The sequence below is a fragment of the Polypterus senegalus genome, chromosome 18 (genome assembly GCF_016835505.1).
Source record: "Polypterus senegalus isolate Bchr_013 chromosome 18, ASM1683550v1, whole genome shotgun sequence".
Classification (NCBI taxonomy): domain Eukaryota; kingdom Metazoa; phylum Chordata; class Cladistia; order Polypteriformes; family Polypteridae; genus Polypterus; species Polypterus senegalus.
Window position 1 is genome coordinate 78,132,913 of NC_053171.1, and position 19,805 is coordinate 78,152,717.

Here is a 19,805-nt window from a genome sequence, read left to right on the forward strand (position 1 = left end):
CAACAAAAATCCACAATGTAAGGAGCTATACAAAGTAGTGACAGTAACGAGTGACAGAAAATATCACATTAAGTATATTGGAAGTGACGTGGCAGGCTTTCACTCAAACCGTCAGTACACCGCAAGCAGAACTGCTGCTGAAGTGTATTTTACACCAAAATAAAATGTGGTAGAGCCCAGATTGCATTCAATTTTCTCACAATAAAAATTAAAATGTCGATTTTAAAAACTTCATCATCTTAAGAAGAATTCTTAAATATGTCTTGTACATTGGGAAACTATTTCAGAGTGTTAGCTTCTAAATGTACAAATCTGCTTTTAACATGTAACCCTTTATCAAAAAGACAAACATTTTCTAGCACCTTGTGATACACACTTACAAACTTCTACTTGAACCTCAATAATCTGGTGCCTGGTTACACTGAGAAAACACAATACTTCAGAATTTAAATAAAATCTTTTAATTTTGTTGTTCGCATTGAAGAAAAGAATACTTCACATTTCTAGACAACACTTCTACCTAAACATCCATCCATCCATTATCCAACCCGCTATATCCTAACTACAGGGTCACAGGGGTCTGCTGGAGCCAATCCCAGCCAACTCAGGGCGCAAGGCAGGAAACAAACCCCGGGCAGGGCGCCAGCCCACCGCAGGGCACACACACCCACACACCAAGCACACACTAGGGACACAATTTAGGATTGTCAATGCACCTAACCTGCATGTCTTTGGACTGTGGTAGGATACCCACAAAGACACGGGGAGAACATGCAAACTCCACACAGGGAGGAACGGGAAGTGAACCCGGGTGTCCCAACTGCGAGGCAGCAGCGCTACCCACTGCGGCACTGTGCCTCCCTACCAAAACATTACATACTTAAAAACAGCCTCAAAATCATCCAACTACAAGGTTATCCATTTTCAGATAACTTTTATGCGCCACTGAAATTCTTAAAACTTCAATGATTGTATAATGTGTCATAAGGCTGGAGTCATACAATGATTTGAAAGTCAAGCCTGGAAATTAGGATCCAACCCATTCCAGCCTTGTCTGTCACTGACTGGTGACTGTGGTAAGTGAAAGAGTGTATTTTGTGGGTACCTGGCATCCCAACCAGTGTCTGTTCCAGCCTTGAACCCAGCCCTGCAGGTACAGGATTGGGCTGCCTGTGACATTCTAATACTGTAGATAAAGCAGGCTCACAATAAGCGATATAATAATTTAGTGTTATCTATAAACAGCCGCCTTTGAAAACAAGACCGCCACACACTCATATATTGATTGGTGATGTCGCAGTGTAGCCACATTGCATTCTGGGTAAATAATATTTGTGAGTGTCTTTGAAAAGTGGAGCTGACTTCACTGTAAGGAAATGCAGAGAAATGAAATCAAGTTTAATAATATTATTTATTTCCTGTAGTACAAGAAAAAATTAACAAATTAAAAGTAAAGTACACATTCACATCTATGGCTGATAAACTAGAAAAGCTACTTAAAGTTTTTTTCTGTCCAAGCATGTATGAATTTATGGAAAGCTCCTAATCCAATTTTAGGGTCACAAAGGGGTGAACAGCCTGTCCCAGCAGCAATTTGAGCAAAGCAGGAACCAATGTGGCATAAGGCACTCGGCAACATGAGGTATAAACCCACAGCTGCTCACAATTCGGAGTCATCAATATGCCTAAAGTACTGATCTGAGATATAAATGATAGTACCTGGTGAAAAGCCGACGCAAGCACATGGAGAATAAGCAAACAGAACAACCACAGTGACTGCACCGGACTTTCAAGGACTGGAGTTGTGCGGCAGAAGTACAAACCAGTGCATCAACAAGCTACCTAAAATGTACGGGCTGTGGAAAAAAACGAAAGACTTCAGAAAAGTTGTTGGGAATTCTCTCTGTCTCTTTAACCTTAATTCACAATTTTTTTTTAAATTACAAATCTTCTTTGTTTTACTGACTTAAATAGTATCTAAAGAAATCGTAAGATTGTAAGCAATAAATGTTTATGAGGAAGTTCTCACTGTTCATTCATAGAGCACACTTTGTTGTTAATGTATATGTCTTTAAAATTAAAAAAAGGAAAGAAAATGAAGAGGAAATCTCCTTATGCAGAGCCGATAAAACTAACAACGAGAGAGCGACAACCAAGTGCACCCCTGGACTGAAGGACATGACCTACTCTGACAGGCTAAAGGAACAAAAGTCTGGGAGACAAAAGGTGACGTGAAAAGTTCAATCCAACAGGATTCATAGAGGAGTCGATGTACACGAGATGTTCAATGTTCTACTTGAGAGCATCGGAGGAAATTACACGAAGAAACAAGCACCTGTTTATCCCGAGACTGGAGCTAACTATCGCATCACTGAATTGACGAGTAAGGCTGAATATTTTTTTTTATTGTTTTAATAAATAGGAGATTGATGAGATATTGGGACCCCTTAACTATAAGCTAATCAAATGAACTTATTGAACCAAATGTTTTCTTCTAGTTTTTGTAATTTCTCGTTAGGAGGTAAGAGATTTTAAGCTTATTGCTTTTACTTTATGCCACTGAATTAACTGGGAGTATGTTAATGCATGTTCATACATTTAGCACTAAATTATGATGCAGGTTTAACAATCTGAGCTTGTCACCAGCTGACTATCAATACTAGAAATTGTAGTGCCTAAAATAAAGTAATGAATTCCTCATACTTATATTTTTTTTAATCTAATAAATAAATAAGTAAATCCATACATGTAAATATAGGCTGCTAAGCCTCTCAACTCCTCAATCCTGGCTTTAAACCTCAGTCTAGTCAATGTGTGTGCTACACTGGTACGTTCTTGCACCTGCATGTTTTTTCCACCAAATCTCAAAGACGTTTAGATTATGTTGACTGGTGACATCATATTGAATGACATTAGTATGGCGACACACTGAAACAGACAGGCTTCTCCATTTAGGGCCAGTGATGCTGGCACAGGCGCTGGTCTCCTTAACACTGAACTGATTTGAGCGGGTTAAGCCATGGATGAATGTAATTAATATAAATTCCTTTCCTTCCTTGCTAACTGAAAGCTAATTTGGTGACAAATAAAAAGTAACAACTGGAGAAGCTGGTGGGAAGTATTTAAAGGAATAATCCACCCAAAAATTATATTTTTTTACATGTTAATAGTTAATAGTTAATAGTGATGGCCAAAAAAAACATTTCAATCTCACGTTTTTGTGGAGAAAGAACATAATAGGATTTCTGACAGAAGGGGATCCAATGATGATCAACAGTGGACAGCAGCAAACAACATCCATGAAACAAATCTTGTGTGACTCGTGTTGCATAAACCATAATCCAGTCATGTACTCCCAACATGCAAAATGCACGTATTTTGTACTAAAATATTGTTAAGCAATTACCTCTGGAAAATGAAAACAGTCCACAGACAGGAAGTCCCTTCATACAGGACTGAACGAATTAGGAGGAGAGAGGCAGGTTATTTATTTCCGATACTGAACAATATGTTATTAAATATACATTTGATGTATCTTTAACGTTACGAGCAAACAACTGGATCAGTTAATGTGTTAATTATGCAGCACAAGTAAGATGATATTTTTTCACAGATGGATTTATACTGTTTGCTGTCGTCAAGCGTTGGTCACCATTGACTTCTGTCCTATCAGAAATGTTGGCATGTCCCTTCTCTGTAAAAACGTAAGATTACATTTTTTTCTTGATAATCACTACAAGCTACATGGGGTAAGTAATATAAAAAAAAAATACAATTTCTGGGTATTCCTTTAAGCCTAAAAAACATGAAAATTGTTTATTCATGATTATACTTAAAATGAACCTAATGTTAATTTCCCTATCTTTCAAATGAGTGAAGATGCTTTTTAATTATTTAAGCAATATTTTACAATAACCTAACTAGTATGAGCTGGTACTGTTCTTCAAATTTGTAAAAGTAAACTTTTTCTGCACTTCTGCCAGTTACTGACTCTCACAGGACTAGATTTAAGTTCAAGTGTTATTTTTTTCTTTATGCAAACAATAGATAGTGATTCTAAACTGGCACTGAGGCAGTGTAAGTGAATGTGCCTTGAAACTGATGGCATTCTTCCCAGGGTGGGTTCCTGTAGTGCACTCGTTGCTGATGCTGTAACCCCTAAATTGGATATGTGGGTTTTAGAATGCTATGTTACTTTTATTTAATATTAATAATATTTTTATATAATTACACATTTCTCTGTATGATCGACCCCTAAGTGTTCATGCTAGCACGGTGAGCAGTCTGTTGGACTACTTGGACATTATGGTTTCTTTTGAAAAACAACAAGCAATCCCAGACGCCAATACCAAATATCCTCATCCAACAAGTGAAACGCACCACTTGTCGTTATTATTTTTGCATTTACCCAGTGTGATACAGGTGCAGGACACATTCCAACTGATATTTTTTGCAATTGGCAGGCAAAGTGACTTGCTCAGGGTCACCTAGGGAGTTACAGTTGGGAATTAAGCCAGCAGTTTTGGGGTTTGAAAGTTAATTTCTTTAACTGCTAAAGCCTTAGAAGCACAGCAACCAAGGTGTTGTTATTAGCCTTCTTTTGCCTACACTACAAAGAACAGAAGCAGTCAAGCCTACTTACATACTCGGAAACTCTTGACACCCGGACACACTGATGGCTCATTTCAAGAGTGCTCTGCAACACGTTTTAGACCAATGCTGACACCTGAAGGAACACATTTTAGTCTGCTCTGCCGAGTACTTTAACGCCAACTGTACTTCACACCGACTTTATTTAGACCCCTGTAGGTATTAAAGTAAACACTAGGCCCCTTTAAAAATACTACCAAGTTATTGCTTCTACAATAATCCAGTGTCTTTTATTTTACTTCACATTTTCTATTGCACCCCTGCTGCTAATCACCCTGCATCAATCACTGAATTTACAACTTAATCAACAGGCCAAGAAGTAACAATATACAAAACACGGAAACTCGGCCATTTGCTGAAGGAACAGCTGCTTGTAACAAAATGCACAAGTGCAAAAAAAAAAAAAAGGCCAATGTATGTAAAGAAATACAATGCAGAGTAAAAAAAAAAAAAAAAAGCCACACACAATAGTTATTTTCTTGGCCGTACGCACATAAGTCAGGAATTCCTAACAAGCTGGCCTCCTACACATGAAAGTGGGTTTAATGGTTTTGTATTTAATTTCTATTAGAATTACAGCAGATATACCCTTTGAAGTGGAACTATGACAGATCTGGATTAGGGGAGAAGTGAAAAGGGCTGATATGTAAAGCATGAAACAATTCATGCTTATTATGTTTTAATGCTATAATAAATCTCTGAAACTGCTTCAGATTTCCCTGTGAATACTGTAAACAAGGCTCTGTCAATCACTTTCAATAACTCACACATACCACTGTGTTTTCCACAGGAATTTCAAGGTGTCCTCCATGTAATAGAAGGTGCCGCCGCTTGCCGTATAATTATACTGCCCACACTAAAGAGGTTATGGGGATTTAAGCTTGTGAACTGCTCAGTGACTCTTTTCAAAGTGCTTTTAAGCCACTGCCGTCGTCTGCTGAAAACCAAGCGCTGACTGGCTCGATAGATCTAGTGCGTTTGTTTATGCCCTACTGCCCGTAGTTAGAGCAGAGGGGAAAAACTGAGGAGATCTAACCAAACTGCAAATATGTGTGAGGGCCTCGCCACTTAATGTGAGAAAGAGGGGAGAAGACAACAGATGGCAGACACAGTTGACTTCTGTCCTCGGGATGAGAAGCTAGAATGGGATGCACTGGAACATTTTGTGATAAAAGCACAAGCCTCACAGACCCCTTCAATAATTATCTGATGGCGCTTTGACTGATGAGCTCAGAAACATTAAGTGCTTTGCCTTTTTTTTTTCACTCTCTCTCTCTCTCCATACACATGACCTGCTCCACAACCAAACTGTCCCCAGGTTGCTATGGGAGACCAAAGTGCTGACTTCCAGTCCTTGCCAGCAAACAAGCACATGACAAATGAGTCTGGGGGCCTCACTCAGCCCTGAACCTCGGTGACCTCTAACTGCCCATCCCCCAAAAACAGTCAGACAACAACTTGACTACCGAAATTAAGTGAAAAAGAAATAATAAACTCAGTGTGAACTGAAGATGAAGAAAAAACCCAGCGTGACGCAGCAAAATTATTTCCTATGAAGTTTCGGAAAAAAAGTTTAACATATAATATGAGAACAACAGGACTGAGAGTCGAGAGATCCTCTCTTGCTTTTTAAACTGCTAGCAGATGTGCTTCACTAGCTTAACATCAGAAGTGATAGAAGAGAGCACATGGACTAGGCGGGACACTGGCTCAGTCTGCCGAGATGGACGCGTCCCATTCAGCAAAACACACATCCGTTACCAGGGCCGCCGATGCTGCCTGATAATCAGAGATCAGAAAAGCCTTGCCACATCGTTTTACTGCCATGGGAACACAACCGAAAATGACCAGCATTTGTCTTCATTAGGGTCCAAGGAAAAATCTTTCTAATGCTTTTACGTATTCTGCAACATCAAAACTCCTTTGCAAAGATCACATTTAAAGGAAAAGAAATGTTATTTATTCTGAATGGCTTTGCAGACTGAGAAGAGGAACAAATTGCTGCCTGCAACAATGAAAGATTCATTCTGATCCCTTTCAGCTAGCGCTGCCCTGCTCTTTATAAAAACAATGCCCACACTACAATATAAATGCGTCTTAATCGAATATTTATCCATCTAACAAGGGTGCGCCATAAGAACCACTTGGGGACCCTATGAAGCTCAGCTGGGGCACTCAGCATAGAGGTATGAGGAGCACCTTCAAGTTCTAGTTACAGGACTACAGTGACAGAGAAAAAGCACCCCCCAGTGGAGATCAGTTCAGTGTGTTTACGAAGACAGTAAATTTCACCAACCCAATTCTGTCTGTCACATGAAGTGACATATAGTAGTAGTAGTCAAAAATCGCTTGGAAAGCAATTGCATGACACAGTTTTGAGAAAACCTACTTTGTTACCCGGAAGTCCTTTCTATATTCAGTGTTCTTGTTTTACCCAAGTACTGTCTCACTCCAGTTTTGTGTGTGTGTGTGTGTGTATGGGAATCTACTAACAGTAAATATTCATACTGGGTTTCATGGTGGAACCATGGGGCATTACAACTCTGGGGTTCTGGGCTTCAGGATCTGGCCTGGTTACTGTATATGTGGAGGTTGCACATTTTCTATAAGCAGGACTCTTCCAGATTGACGAGTTTTCTACAAAATTCAAAATGTGTTCATGTAAGAATTACTAGTGACACTTAACTGGCATGTGTGTGAGGGTGTCATGCAATGGACTCACATCCCATTCTGTGATGAATCTTGCTTTTTTTGCAGAGATGCCTGGATATGTTTCAAGAACAGTGTGGTGCAGTTTTTAAGACTTTGTAGTAATAATAACAATAATACACGGGACACAATAATGGAAAGATAGCTGGATTACATACTCTCACTCAGTACAGTGTTTGTGCGTGTACATGTGTGTGTATGTGTATACCCCAATCAGTCTGCTTCCCAATCCCTAGGGCAGGAACAAACCCCCAAAGGTCCACTGCAGGGAACTCTAATTCACACAGTCATAATCCCTTCAATTGAACCAAATTAGAGTCACCAAGCAGCCCAACAGACAAACAAGAGTACGCAGTGAATGTTCAAACAGCACACAGGCCGAGATATGAGCGCAGTCTCTGTTGGTGTATATACTGTATATATTAATGCATACTGTAATGAATATTGGGTTTGCCCTTAGTGCCCACCATGGCTTAAACTGCTTGAGCCCCAGCATAGCACAGCAGACACATAAGCTACTTAACCAGCTGAGGTGAAGAAGAACTTCTGCAGCCTGGACAGCTAGCAATGCTGTTATCTGTGGGGGTGGTGTGTCCCTCTAGCATAGCAGGCTTCTATGTCGAATAACGTTAAACAATCCCTTGCTCACTTTTTACCTTCCATGGTGAATGGCTTCACTTTTCTGACACCACTGTAATCGAGATCATGTTTACTCATAGGCTTTGCCACAGTTTATCTTCCCACATGGGATCAAACTCCAGACTTCACACTCAAAACCCATCAGACAGACACATTGGAGTCCATTAAAACGCCAATTAATGTGACAGCCTGTCTTTGGATGGCAGGAGGAAACACCATGTAAACATGGAGGAGATGTGTAAAATACACATAAAGACATCCCAAGCTGGACCTAGAATTGTGGGGGGTGGGAGAGGAGCAAAGTGGTGTGGTGGTTTTGTTACACAAGGTGAGGTGGAGACTGTAATGGATACTTGCTCCATGCTGCTTTCATGGCAACAGATGTCTCCACACAAACAGACCATCTGAATAGAGTCATGCAGTATGGAGCACGGAGTGCACCCACCAGTAATCAGCATCTATAATGAGGACAGGCACTGGCACCATGGTGCCACTATGAACGGGTACAGGACATATACAGCATATGTACACTATGTCTTCCTACTATTCTTTCTCCATTTCTAAGCCTTCCAAGTCTGCTAAAGTATGGTAAAAGATTTTACAAATTCATATTAAATATACTGCGGTGGGTTGGCACCCTGCCCAGGATTAGATTCCTGCCTTGTGCCCTGTGTTGTCTGGGATTGGCTTCAGCAGACCCCCGTGACCCTGTGTTCGGATTCAGCGGGTTTGAAAATGGATGGATGGATGGATATTAAATATATCAAGTCTGATCAATTCACACCTGATATGAATTTTTTTATCTTTTGTTATCCAACTCTGAAATCAATAAAAACCTAAAAGTACATGGCACCCGAAAATACTTTAGAAAAGTGATGCTTTTATTTAATCTTTTAAAGTACAATTTCCAAATGATAGGGTGCTTTGCTTTAAAAAAAGGGAAAGAAAGAAAAAGAAAAAAAAGAGATGAGCCCCCCCCCAAGACACTTGCCCCTCACTGCTTAGTCCTAATGCGATGTGTTAGTGATGTGTGCACTAAGTGGTATCTTTATATCTGAGTACTTCCTGTTTTCATTCTCGTTCAAATGTTGCCTTTACGGGGCAAACAGGGGAGCACTTGAGGGAGGAAAAGCAGGGCAGCTGAGAGGCTAATTGAGTGGACTGAGGGCTCCTCCACATGAAACACAAGGGCACTTTCAACTCTGTGAATAAAGCACAGGCCAGGGTTAGCGATTCCCAGCCCTTCTTTTATTTCTCAGACTTTGAAGTTAAGTAAAATCTACTTTAACAGTAAAGTTTACCTTTCAGATAACATAATCTCCCCATAGCATTGAAAAGCTTATACCAACAGTCTGGGATTTCCCTTTTTTGCTCCGTGATTGGAAGTTATCCAGATAGAGACAGCGGCAGCAATCCCTCTGCACTGGCGGATGCATGCTTTTCAAGCCTTTTCGGCCCTTCACTGCTGGGCAAAAGATATCCTCCGCTTTCAGTGCAAGGGGCAGAGAGTGGCCAAACTGAAAAACGAAAGGGCAGAGAATACCACACGGGCTGCCAGGCCGGACTGGGACTCCAACTACTAATAAAGTCCATCTGGATTTTATTAATAGTGATTTATTGATCGATATAAACAGGGCCTAGGAGAAAACTGGGGGTAACTTGGTTTTATTATGCCGAAACTAACAATTGTTACGGTTGGCCTTTGTTGTTTTTTGGGGACTCCTTTTGAGCTTTTCAGAATAGGTGACAATGGTTCATAGTTGAGAACATATGCAGAAAGGCCCCTGTGGTTAATGGAAAAGTTGTTCCATGCTGGCTGGGTGTTTGAAAAAATACAACTAGACTCCTTTCATTTCTCCCCAGTTAATGAATGCATGAATGCCAGAATGCAGCAATAGGCCATTCAAGGGCCAAAGTCCCCTAGCAGTTCCCCTATAAGAACACATCCTGAAATGGAAAATACATTTGCCTAACAAATTAAAATAAAGGAGGGGGATAATTCAATTAGCCCCCTTCTTCTCTAAAAATATAAAGGTAGGTTTAAAGGAAGGGATTATTGCTTCGACAAGAACGGGTCAGCCTTTTCACAAAAGGGACAAATAAAGATTTGAGACAACATCCAAGAGCAGTGGAAATAATAAAAGGGGGGAAAAGAAGCCTTGAATCGTGTGATTTCTCTGAATAAAACTGCTTTAAGACAAGTCTATGGGGCTTCTCTGTCGTCACCCCCCCGCCCTTTTTTTTTCCTCTCGTTCCTTCTCAGTGCAATTTTAAAACAATTCTATAGAAAATTGAAGCAAAGGCTTCCCAGCTTTGTGTGTCACTTTCTTATGGGGAGCACTCGGGCCCTGAGAGGGATGTACTTACAGCCCTTCAGTTGCAGAGAAAACCGCCTAATGATCCTTCAAGTAAGCAAGAAAATTTTCACTTGGTAGGAGCCAAGCAAATTAACGAACAGATGAGTGCGTGTGTGTGTTAATCGAAAAATGGCGCAGCTTAACCACGGCGGTAGGTGGGTTCGACTGGGACTTTCTTATGTTTTTGAGCCCTAGTTGACTGACTACTTTTCCGAAGGAGAGACAGAAGTCCCAGACATTTTTTTTTTGCCCTCGTACTCACTCAACTTCCAAATTAAAAACATTTTGCAGGTTGCCGAATCTCCAGCTGAGGTGATGTAGCAAAGAACAGCTGTGAAGTAATTTTGATAATGATGAGAATAATAAGCACATGGCAAGGTTCAGAGCTTTGCCGTTGCAGCTTCAGTGCCCCTGAATAGATAAAAGTGATTAAATACTCCTGATTATCCCTGACCAATATGTAATGGATTTACAGCCCTTTCAATTAGTCAGTATTTGCTTAGGACTCATTATTTTGTCTTTGGTTAGGCAATCAGCTTTGGGACCCTAGTTCTATCAAACTACTTTCACTAAAGCAATGTGAGAGAGAGAGACAGAGAATGTGTGAGTGAATTACAGATATAGGACTTCCTGGAACAGGGAGGCCAAGCTGACCCTTCCAATACCCGCCTGCCCCCCCTCTTCCGCTTTGTTCCCTTGCAGCCCCTCCTCCCCTTCTGGGCAGTCCCTCGGACAGTCACACTAATCCTGACCCCACAGCCACAATCAATACACCTTAACTTGCTAATAATGTCTTCACAGCCAACCAGCGCTAGTGAAATGTGGATGCATCTTCTTGTCTCTAACTCCTTTTTTTTCCCCGACTCAGATCACTGATCCTTGACATTAATAAGACATTTAACATGTATCCGCCTCAGTCGATTCCCAGCATCCTCCCCAGAGCTGAATGGCTGTAACTAATTGTAAGTGGCATGTAAATATTTCATTTGGTGTAAACTATTTTTTTTTTGCACCTGAATGACGCTTATTTATGTATGTGTCACCGGGAGAGGGAAACCCAGGCACAAGCACTCACATGGGCTAGGCACACCAAAACATCCCAAGACTTTTTAGTTGCTCTACAAATGGCCTGTATAGGATTTTCAATGCACAAAGTGCATACCCAGCACTGGAATTTCTCTGCTATGCCATTCACAGTGCATAGCCCACTGCATACCCAAGACAGGGAGGAAGTCTTTCTGCAGAAAGCAAACTTTTCCAACATTAAAGTAGCACGTGCCTCCAGAAGTCACAGTGTGAAGTGTAGTGCGGGCTCAGCCTCGACCTCCGGACAACACAAGCCATCTCTGGGGAGCGGTCGTCACAGGGGGGCTTGAGGCCACGCAGCTCTGCCAAGTGCCTGCAACCGAGCGGGTCTTACAAGACTCACAAGGAGATTCCAAGTTTTTTTTTTGGGACAAACAGGAAACACGGCATCCAGCATTGGCATGGCTGATTAGTAAAGCCCACAATGGTGTTTATTTTCCACTGGAAATGAAGCGACTCATCACTTGCAGTTATACAATCGTCTGGATTTACAAACCAAATCTGATAAAATCATCTGGGAGCTTTTAAGATTTCAAGAAGCATGTGACAAAAACAGGTACCTTTTGTTTTTTTGGTTTTGTTTTAAAATAATTTACATACCACACAAAGTTAAATGCATAGCACAACAGGCAACATTAAAAAATACAAACAAGTTATTAACATAAAAATGAAAACAAGTGATAAACGTGCACTCACTGTGAGGTGTTGGAAAAGCCACGCTCTCATGATATTTGTTGCTACTTTGGGAAAAATGCCCCGCTTTTTCTGTCGTTTTTTGTCTTTATCTGGATCGTCGTCGTCACCTGTGCCAGGTGAGGCCACGCTGTTATCTAAGCCGTCTCCTGTGAAGTGTCGAAAGAGGGGAAAAAAAACAGGAAAAATGTCAATGACAGGACATTACTAATTAAAAGGAGGCTGATGAAGCTGTGTTTGGATTAGATACAACAGCAAACTCATAAAAATTTCTCATTATATTTAATTACCGACGCAAATAATGTGAACCAAAAAGTCTCATTCTCCAAATAGTGATTTTCTATGCTCTGCACAAGCATATATCATTAATTCAATTAGTTCTGCAAGCCTGACATATTGCAATAGCCCCTTGTCACTTAAAATGTCAAAAAATGGAAAATCGGGCAGTTGCATTTTACTTTGGAACCAAAAAATTAAACAATTACACGTAAGTACACACACACACACACTTACACACAGATATACCCAGGTATGTGGTTACGAAATGGGGGACAAGTTAGTGGAGGATAATGGGGGGGCTTATGCTGCCCTTCCCCCTTCTTCATTTATACAATGACAAAATTTTCCTCACCAGCCCAGCGCACATTAATACACATCATCAATTTATTTAAATAAGACCACTGTGCATATCAAGGCAGGATGCTCTCTTAAACCCGAGTTTCCATCTCCAGCCCTCTCCTTTTCTCTGCTTTTTCCTGACATTAATTGTGCATTAGCAAAAATGATTTACTTTTAACAGTCATGGTTATTTTTTCTTACCCTCAGGCAAAAATGCCTTGAAAGCCTTCCTTCAGGGCATCTAAATTATGTATCTGAAAAACTCCTCCACTAAGGCATTGCAGGACCCCTACTTTCTTAAAATTCATACTTGCATGTCTTCCTGTTTTTGGGGAGGCATCAATCAAGAGCACCTATACAAGCCATATTCGTGCATAAATATTTGAACTAATAACATTAAAAAGAGGAAAAAAGAAAGATCCGACTGGTGCCGTAATCAAATGCAAAGTAAATGAAAAACTGGAGAAGAGCCCTGAAAGGCAGCCTCCTCCTCCTTCTTCTTCTACTTCTTCTTTTTCTTGCTCTTGTTCTTCTTCTTCTTCCTCCTCCTCCTCCTCTACTCTGAGCTCTGTTTTCCTAACACATCATTAGCCTGGAGCCACACGAAAGAGAAAAACAGAGAAGTGTAGAGTTTATGCTCCCTGCTGGTGTTTAAGAAGCCGAGGTCCTGGAAGGACATCTGGGAATCGCACTGCAACTGTGAGTTTTGTAATTTAAGAATAGACATTCATTAGCTGTAAATGCCATAGATCCCATGCTAAGTAAAATCCTTGTTCAGGAAAGCCTAAAACAATAAACTTAGGACTAGATGTAGCCTGAAGTGGATAGAGCAGAGTTTCCTGACCAAAGCAATAGATCCCACTTGCTAATTCCACTGTTATCTTTCAAGTTAAATTATAACAACAAGGCCATAGCAGCCAGGCTGACTTCTTATTTTATACACATGTACAAACATGCACACTACATCTAAATGACCATACAGAGTCACAATGATGCCTTAACACGTACTGTATATATGATATATTGTATTAATGCATACATACACACATACATACACATACACATATGTCCGTACAGTATCCACTTATACACACACACACATATATATATAAATATATATATACACAGCATTAGAGATAGTGTGATATATATATATGTATATGAACAAAAATATATGGAGTGAAAGAGAGAGACAATATTACATTTGCATATACACATAAAAATATGCATATGTACAGAAAGAGAATGAGGAGAATTTATACGCTATATTTTGTGTGTGTATATATATATATATAAATATATCCACAGAATAAAATACATACATATATGCACAGTTTATAGAATATCTTTTGTAAATAAATATATATATATATTTTGTGTGTTTGTGTGTGTATATATATATATTTATATATATATACACACACACACACACACACACACAAAAACAGGTACATTATATATTTGAATTTTTGTCTACTATTCAACTTTCTTCAGTCCAGAAACTGAAAAAAAAAAGCCACAGCAATGAGCTGGCAGATTAATTTTATTGACGTTTCCATTTTCAGTGCAAAATGATACCCTCCCGCACAAAGAAGAGGCAACCCTTTGGTGATTACAGACTGACATGTCACTTCATTACAGAGCCACCCGGCCCCCTAAAGCTCTATGAGCTCTTCGTCTTCTTCTTCTTCTGAGAGCAACAAACTTACACTAGTATGCTATTTTAGAATGCCATAGAGAAAATAGAGCAAAAAAAAAAAAATATTAAAAAAAGAAAAGAAAAAGAGGTCACTGAAACAAAGATTAATTGGAGAGTATATGGAGGAAAATAGCACATCCTCATTACGTATGATGACTACTGATAATTCCACTCATTCAGCCCCCACCCCCCCACCGACCCTACTTCCAAACTCTGTTTCTTTCTTATGTGCCAACGAAGTAGTGCTGCAGGGCAAATTGTCCCGAACGCTAATGGCTTCTGACTGTTCCTTGGCAACTATGGCATTTTAACCTGTATGGATATGCACTCCAAAAAAGAAAAACTGGAAATGTCTTATCGTCTGTCCATGTGACACAGATGGAGAGTGGCTATTAGGAGTCGGGTGAGGGGCCTCAGGGATCTGAGGTGCTGCAGTGTAGCCTCCGGCACTTTTGGAAAGCAGTGCCCTGAGAGAATGAAAAAATAAAAATAAAAAAAATATATATATATATATATATATATATATATATATATATATATATATATATATACACACACAAACATATACTGTATATATATATATATATATATATATATATATATATATATATATATGTGTGTGTGTGTGTGTATGCTTTTGTGGAGGAGGGCGAGATATTCTTATGAATGTATGATGGACTTTAAAGAGCATTTGGAAATAACAGCATCCCTCACTTGAAAAAGAAAAGATTATTGACAAAGATGGCCAAATATTTCACATTAGTTACTTCATTACAGCATCACAAAATAACCGTAATGCTTGAAAATGAGAGCTTACTCTCCACAGAATGGGAAATGATGACTGCTTCACAAATAGTAAAAATTTGCATGAAATATACTTTTAAATAATTGTATTATTTGTCATTAACAGTTAAGCCCAGCAGGCTACTACCTGGCACAGATCACCAAAATGAAGAAAGGAGTAAATGGATTACATAATAAGTAGATCCAAATGAAACATTCCAAACAGAGCAAACTGGCTTCTTTCCTTCAGATAGTAGTGTGAGGGCAAATACAATAATGGCATAGTGGCACAGTGAACAAATGGCAATATGTTCCGTCTGGAGTTTTTTTTTTTGTTTGTTTTTTCTGTCCACCCTGGCCATCGGACCTTACTTATTCTATGTTAATTAATGTTGACTTATTTTATTTTTTACTGTGTCTTTTATTTTTCTATTCTTCATTTTGTAAAGCACTTTCAGCTACATTTTTCTGTATGAAAATGTGCTATATAAATAAATGTTGTTGTTGTTACAACTACTCAAAACCATTGAATTGTAGTACTATAGATCTGAGAAACACTGTTGACTCTCACTTCCATGTTGTACATTCAACTCAATGAAAACAATGAGAATGATTGCATAAATCTGATTTGATTTTTTAAATGTTAATAGACACTATATACAGTATTTACTCTCTCTCTGAATATATATATATATACACTGTGTATGGAAACACAGCACATAGATATGTATATAATGTAATATAATATACAGTATATGCAGCATATTCTAATTATACACCTCCCTCTCTCTCTCTCTTTATATATATATATATAATGTACTATACTACTGTATATATGCAGTATATTCTAATTATACACTTCTCTCTCGATCCATCCTTTAACTTTATGCATTCCATCAGGTTTATCAATGAAGAAAAAATTATGCAAAAGAATTCTTCAAGCAGAAGTAAATATTTACTTCACTCCACTGCATTACAGCAACTCATCTCAAAGCATAACATTTTTGGTCAGGTGCCCAGTATTTCAGGAACACAAGCAAGCTAAATATTGTTAGAGAGCTTTAATGGAATTATGGCAAATTGAGGTATTCTTCTTACTCTTTAACCTGTTACATAATCTTTTAGAATGTTTAAATAACTTACTAAGGCTTTAGACCTCCATTAATTCCGGATCAGGCAATCAATTTTAGTCGAGCACTGGGCACATTTCATGCTCACAGCCACTGTCCCCTAATTCTTGTACAATCCCTAACTGGATTTGGCATTTTCAATCATGAAGAGATGAACTTGGGGGTCCCATCCAATGTGAGCTTCTGCTATCTTTTGGGTTCTCTTGAATTTTCAAGGTCAGGCCACAGATGCTGCAACATTCTAGTTAAAATTTTATATATTGTAAATCAAATCTTGTTGGCCACGAATTGTAACATGTCACTGACAGAAATTTTACATTTTTGCAGGATCCATTGTGCCCTTGAGTTTGAAAAGTGAATGGAAAGCCTAAGCCATCTCAGAAGCAGGAGTGAAATGCCTTTCAGTGTATTGAGCATAACTGCAACTTCACTATTATGACTTTAAAAAGACCTCATATAATACGGCACACACTGTTATACGAATATCCAGTTTTAGTACAAATCCTGCAAGTGATTTAAATGGTTTAGATGAAACTTGCAAAAACCCAACTAATTAGCTGTGCAATTAATTTGACATAAGTTTCATACATTTTCCGACACGACTAAGCATGATGCCATTAACTGGAGAGTAAAAGAGACACAGACACAAAAGAGCCAGCATCCTAAAATTAGCTCAGGCTGACCGATCAATCCCACCCATGCATTCTGCCCGAAGGGATGGCACTGCACTCGTTCTTCTCTTGTGGCCGCCACACACTGCCTTGCAGCAATGGGCTGCTCACAACACCTCTCTCACGGCTCACAGATCTATGGAAGTCGCTATAACATTTTCCCCAAGGATGCTGAAAGCACTGTTTGACAGAAGCATCATAAAGACAGAGCCCACTGTAATGATTACAGCTTAACACTTGCACCGCACCAGTTGCTATGATTTGTTTGCTGTAAGCGGAAGCCCACATTTGACTACCGGCAATTCTGGTAATTCCTGCGTATCCCAAACGATTAGGAACTGCTTATGTCATATCTATTTCCTTTTTTTAACTGGCTGGAACAAAGGATGTACAAACATGTGCCAATGGATTTCCACAAGTCCCACATGACTAATCTGAGGTCCGCAAAAGTAGGGAGTGACTGCTGTTTCCTATTGCTGAGCAATAATCATCTGCAAAAAAAAAATGTTAAAAAAAAAATGCAACAATAAAGCTGCAAGATACCCAAAAATACGGAAATAATGGGGCCAAAGAATTATTACAATTTTGGGGGGTTGTTAAGCTTGGAAGTCTTTAACAATTGCAAAAGCTAAGCTTCATTTTGGGATCTAATTGACAATTCTCATTTATTCGCTGTCTTGTTGTTTCCGTGTAATCAGGCTTGTATATAAACGTACTATGCTTTTGTTGTATTGACCCATGGAAGCAATACTTAAAATGACTAATTACTGCTGTTCCTTCCCCACCCCTGCTGAGCTGCAGTGCTCAGGCATGTTCAAATGAAATCCTGTATCATTTTGAAGTGACCGGGGGCATGGCCTACTATGCTGGAGCCCTCTTGTTTAACAGCTGCATTGCTTTTCTGGAAACGCAACATTTAGAAACTTCTCCCCCCCCCCACTCCTTTCTGAAAGTGAAGCAATAGACAATTTAAGTGAAATGGGGCTGAGTGCGGAAAAAGTAAAAGGTGGGGTGGGGCTTCAAGACGACAGTGACCCGAGACCCTCGGAAAGAGCACGCAGAATGAAAACAGGTCTTGTGCAGGCTTACCTTGGGCTTCCTTTGGCCCTCTACACCCTCCCCCCGGGGCCCAGCAAGAAAGGAGAGAAAAGAAGGGATTTTATGCTCCTTTCTCCTCAACTTTTCAGGCGGCATAAGCAGCATTTAGCACATTCAACCCTCAAATGGCTCCAAATGCTCTGAGCGGCGGGGGCTCCTCCTTTGTTAGTTTCCCTCTATTTACACAGGATTTACACCGACTCCCTCCAGTAAAGAGACCACATGTTCCTGACAGAAAGCGCTCCCATTCACACTACAGCAGGCAGCAGGACTGCCAGGACACTGGAGTTTCATGCTGACCTTCAGGATTAGGGGACTTGGTGGTTCAAAGCCAGCAGCAATGTGCTCGATAACTACTTTAAACCAAAATATATATATATTTTGATACACTATACACATATATATATATATATAGGGTGATACATCCACATCAAATGACACACATTTCTGACAGCTTACCTGAACCCAAGAAAGTTGATACCTGTGGAGAAAGCGAGAGTCTTCATCTCACTGATGAAGATTTAGAGGCTGAGGCATCCACCAGGTCCTGCCCACTTACCTTCGATATTCTATGCCCTCTTAGCATGTATTTGTATTGGCGGTTCATGCCTTGTACTCTTTGCTGCTCTCTGAAATACTCTGAATCTGAATAAGCATATTTGGATAGTGGGATGGCTATATTGTGACCTAAAGATACCACAAGTTGTTGACCTTAGGTAAGAGATCTTCTATCCAATAGCCTCACAGTTTGACCATCCAGTTAATAATATTGTCCGTATATCTGAGCACTTAAGCAGTCACTTTCAGTGCCCTTTCTCAATTGTTCAAAAACTTAGGTCTCACGATTAATGAAAGATTGCCCTTCTTGGCTTTGAAAACCCATATTTCCATACTGTCACTACCATACAAGAAAGCAGCATTGTCCAGTCAGACTTCATGAGATGGACTCCCTACGAGCAATTCACTTAACCCACCTGTTCTCACACTACAGAAACCCATAACCCACATGGCACCACTCAACTGAATACAATAACCTGTGTTTCTACCTTCATTACTATGTAAAGAACTTTCGAGGTAAGGATAAGTGTTAAAAGAGATGCATAAAATACGAAAGACACCGATATTTAGAAGTGAGCTAGACGTGCTTCCTTAAAGTGAGGCACTTTTGGACTCTGAAGAGCTACTGCTCACATGTTTCAGTGAGCAAAAATAAATAGAAAAAATGCAGAAAGAAAGAAAAAAATGAAGGGTCGAAGAAACTGTATTAAAGTCAGTTCAATCTATCAAAATCATCCAACGCTTTTAACTGTTAAATCAAACGGGATCTCCGCCACCAAAACACTGTCGTCTTTGACAGAATTGCATGCTGTTTGATTTCCTGCTGTTATTCCCAGATAGAGCCATTCAGTTTAAAAGCTTCTTTTACTACATTACTCCATAGTCTTAAATTAACTGAAAATGGCATAATTGGATGTTAGGTCAGCTACTACGCGTACATCACAACTTGAAGAAAAAAGAAAAAACATGCCGCACTTCTGCTTTGGAGGCATGCTTCAGTTAACTGTGATCGATCTCATGATGTGCACACATTTAAAGAAAAAGCAGGGCAATCTGGAGGAAAGCCCTTATGGAGCAGGGGTCTAGTGCACAAGGGTAAAATTTAACATTTAAA

General features: G+C 39.6%; 1 protein-coding gene across 5 annotated transcripts in view; it reads right to left on the reverse strand.

The window, feature by feature from the left end:
• Positions 1-19,805, reverse strand: part of meis2a (Meis homeobox 2a) — a 115,057-nt gene that overhangs the window by 63,703 nt on the left and 31,549 nt on the right. For all 5 annotated transcript variants that reach the window (XM_039740982.1, XM_039740984.1, XM_039740983.1 and 2 more), the window contains exon 8: positions 12,138-12,283. In XM_039740982.1, the coding sequence (XP_039596916.1) occupies positions 12,138-12,283 (146 nt within the window). The remainder of the gene's footprint in view (positions 1-12,137; positions 12,284-19,805) is intronic.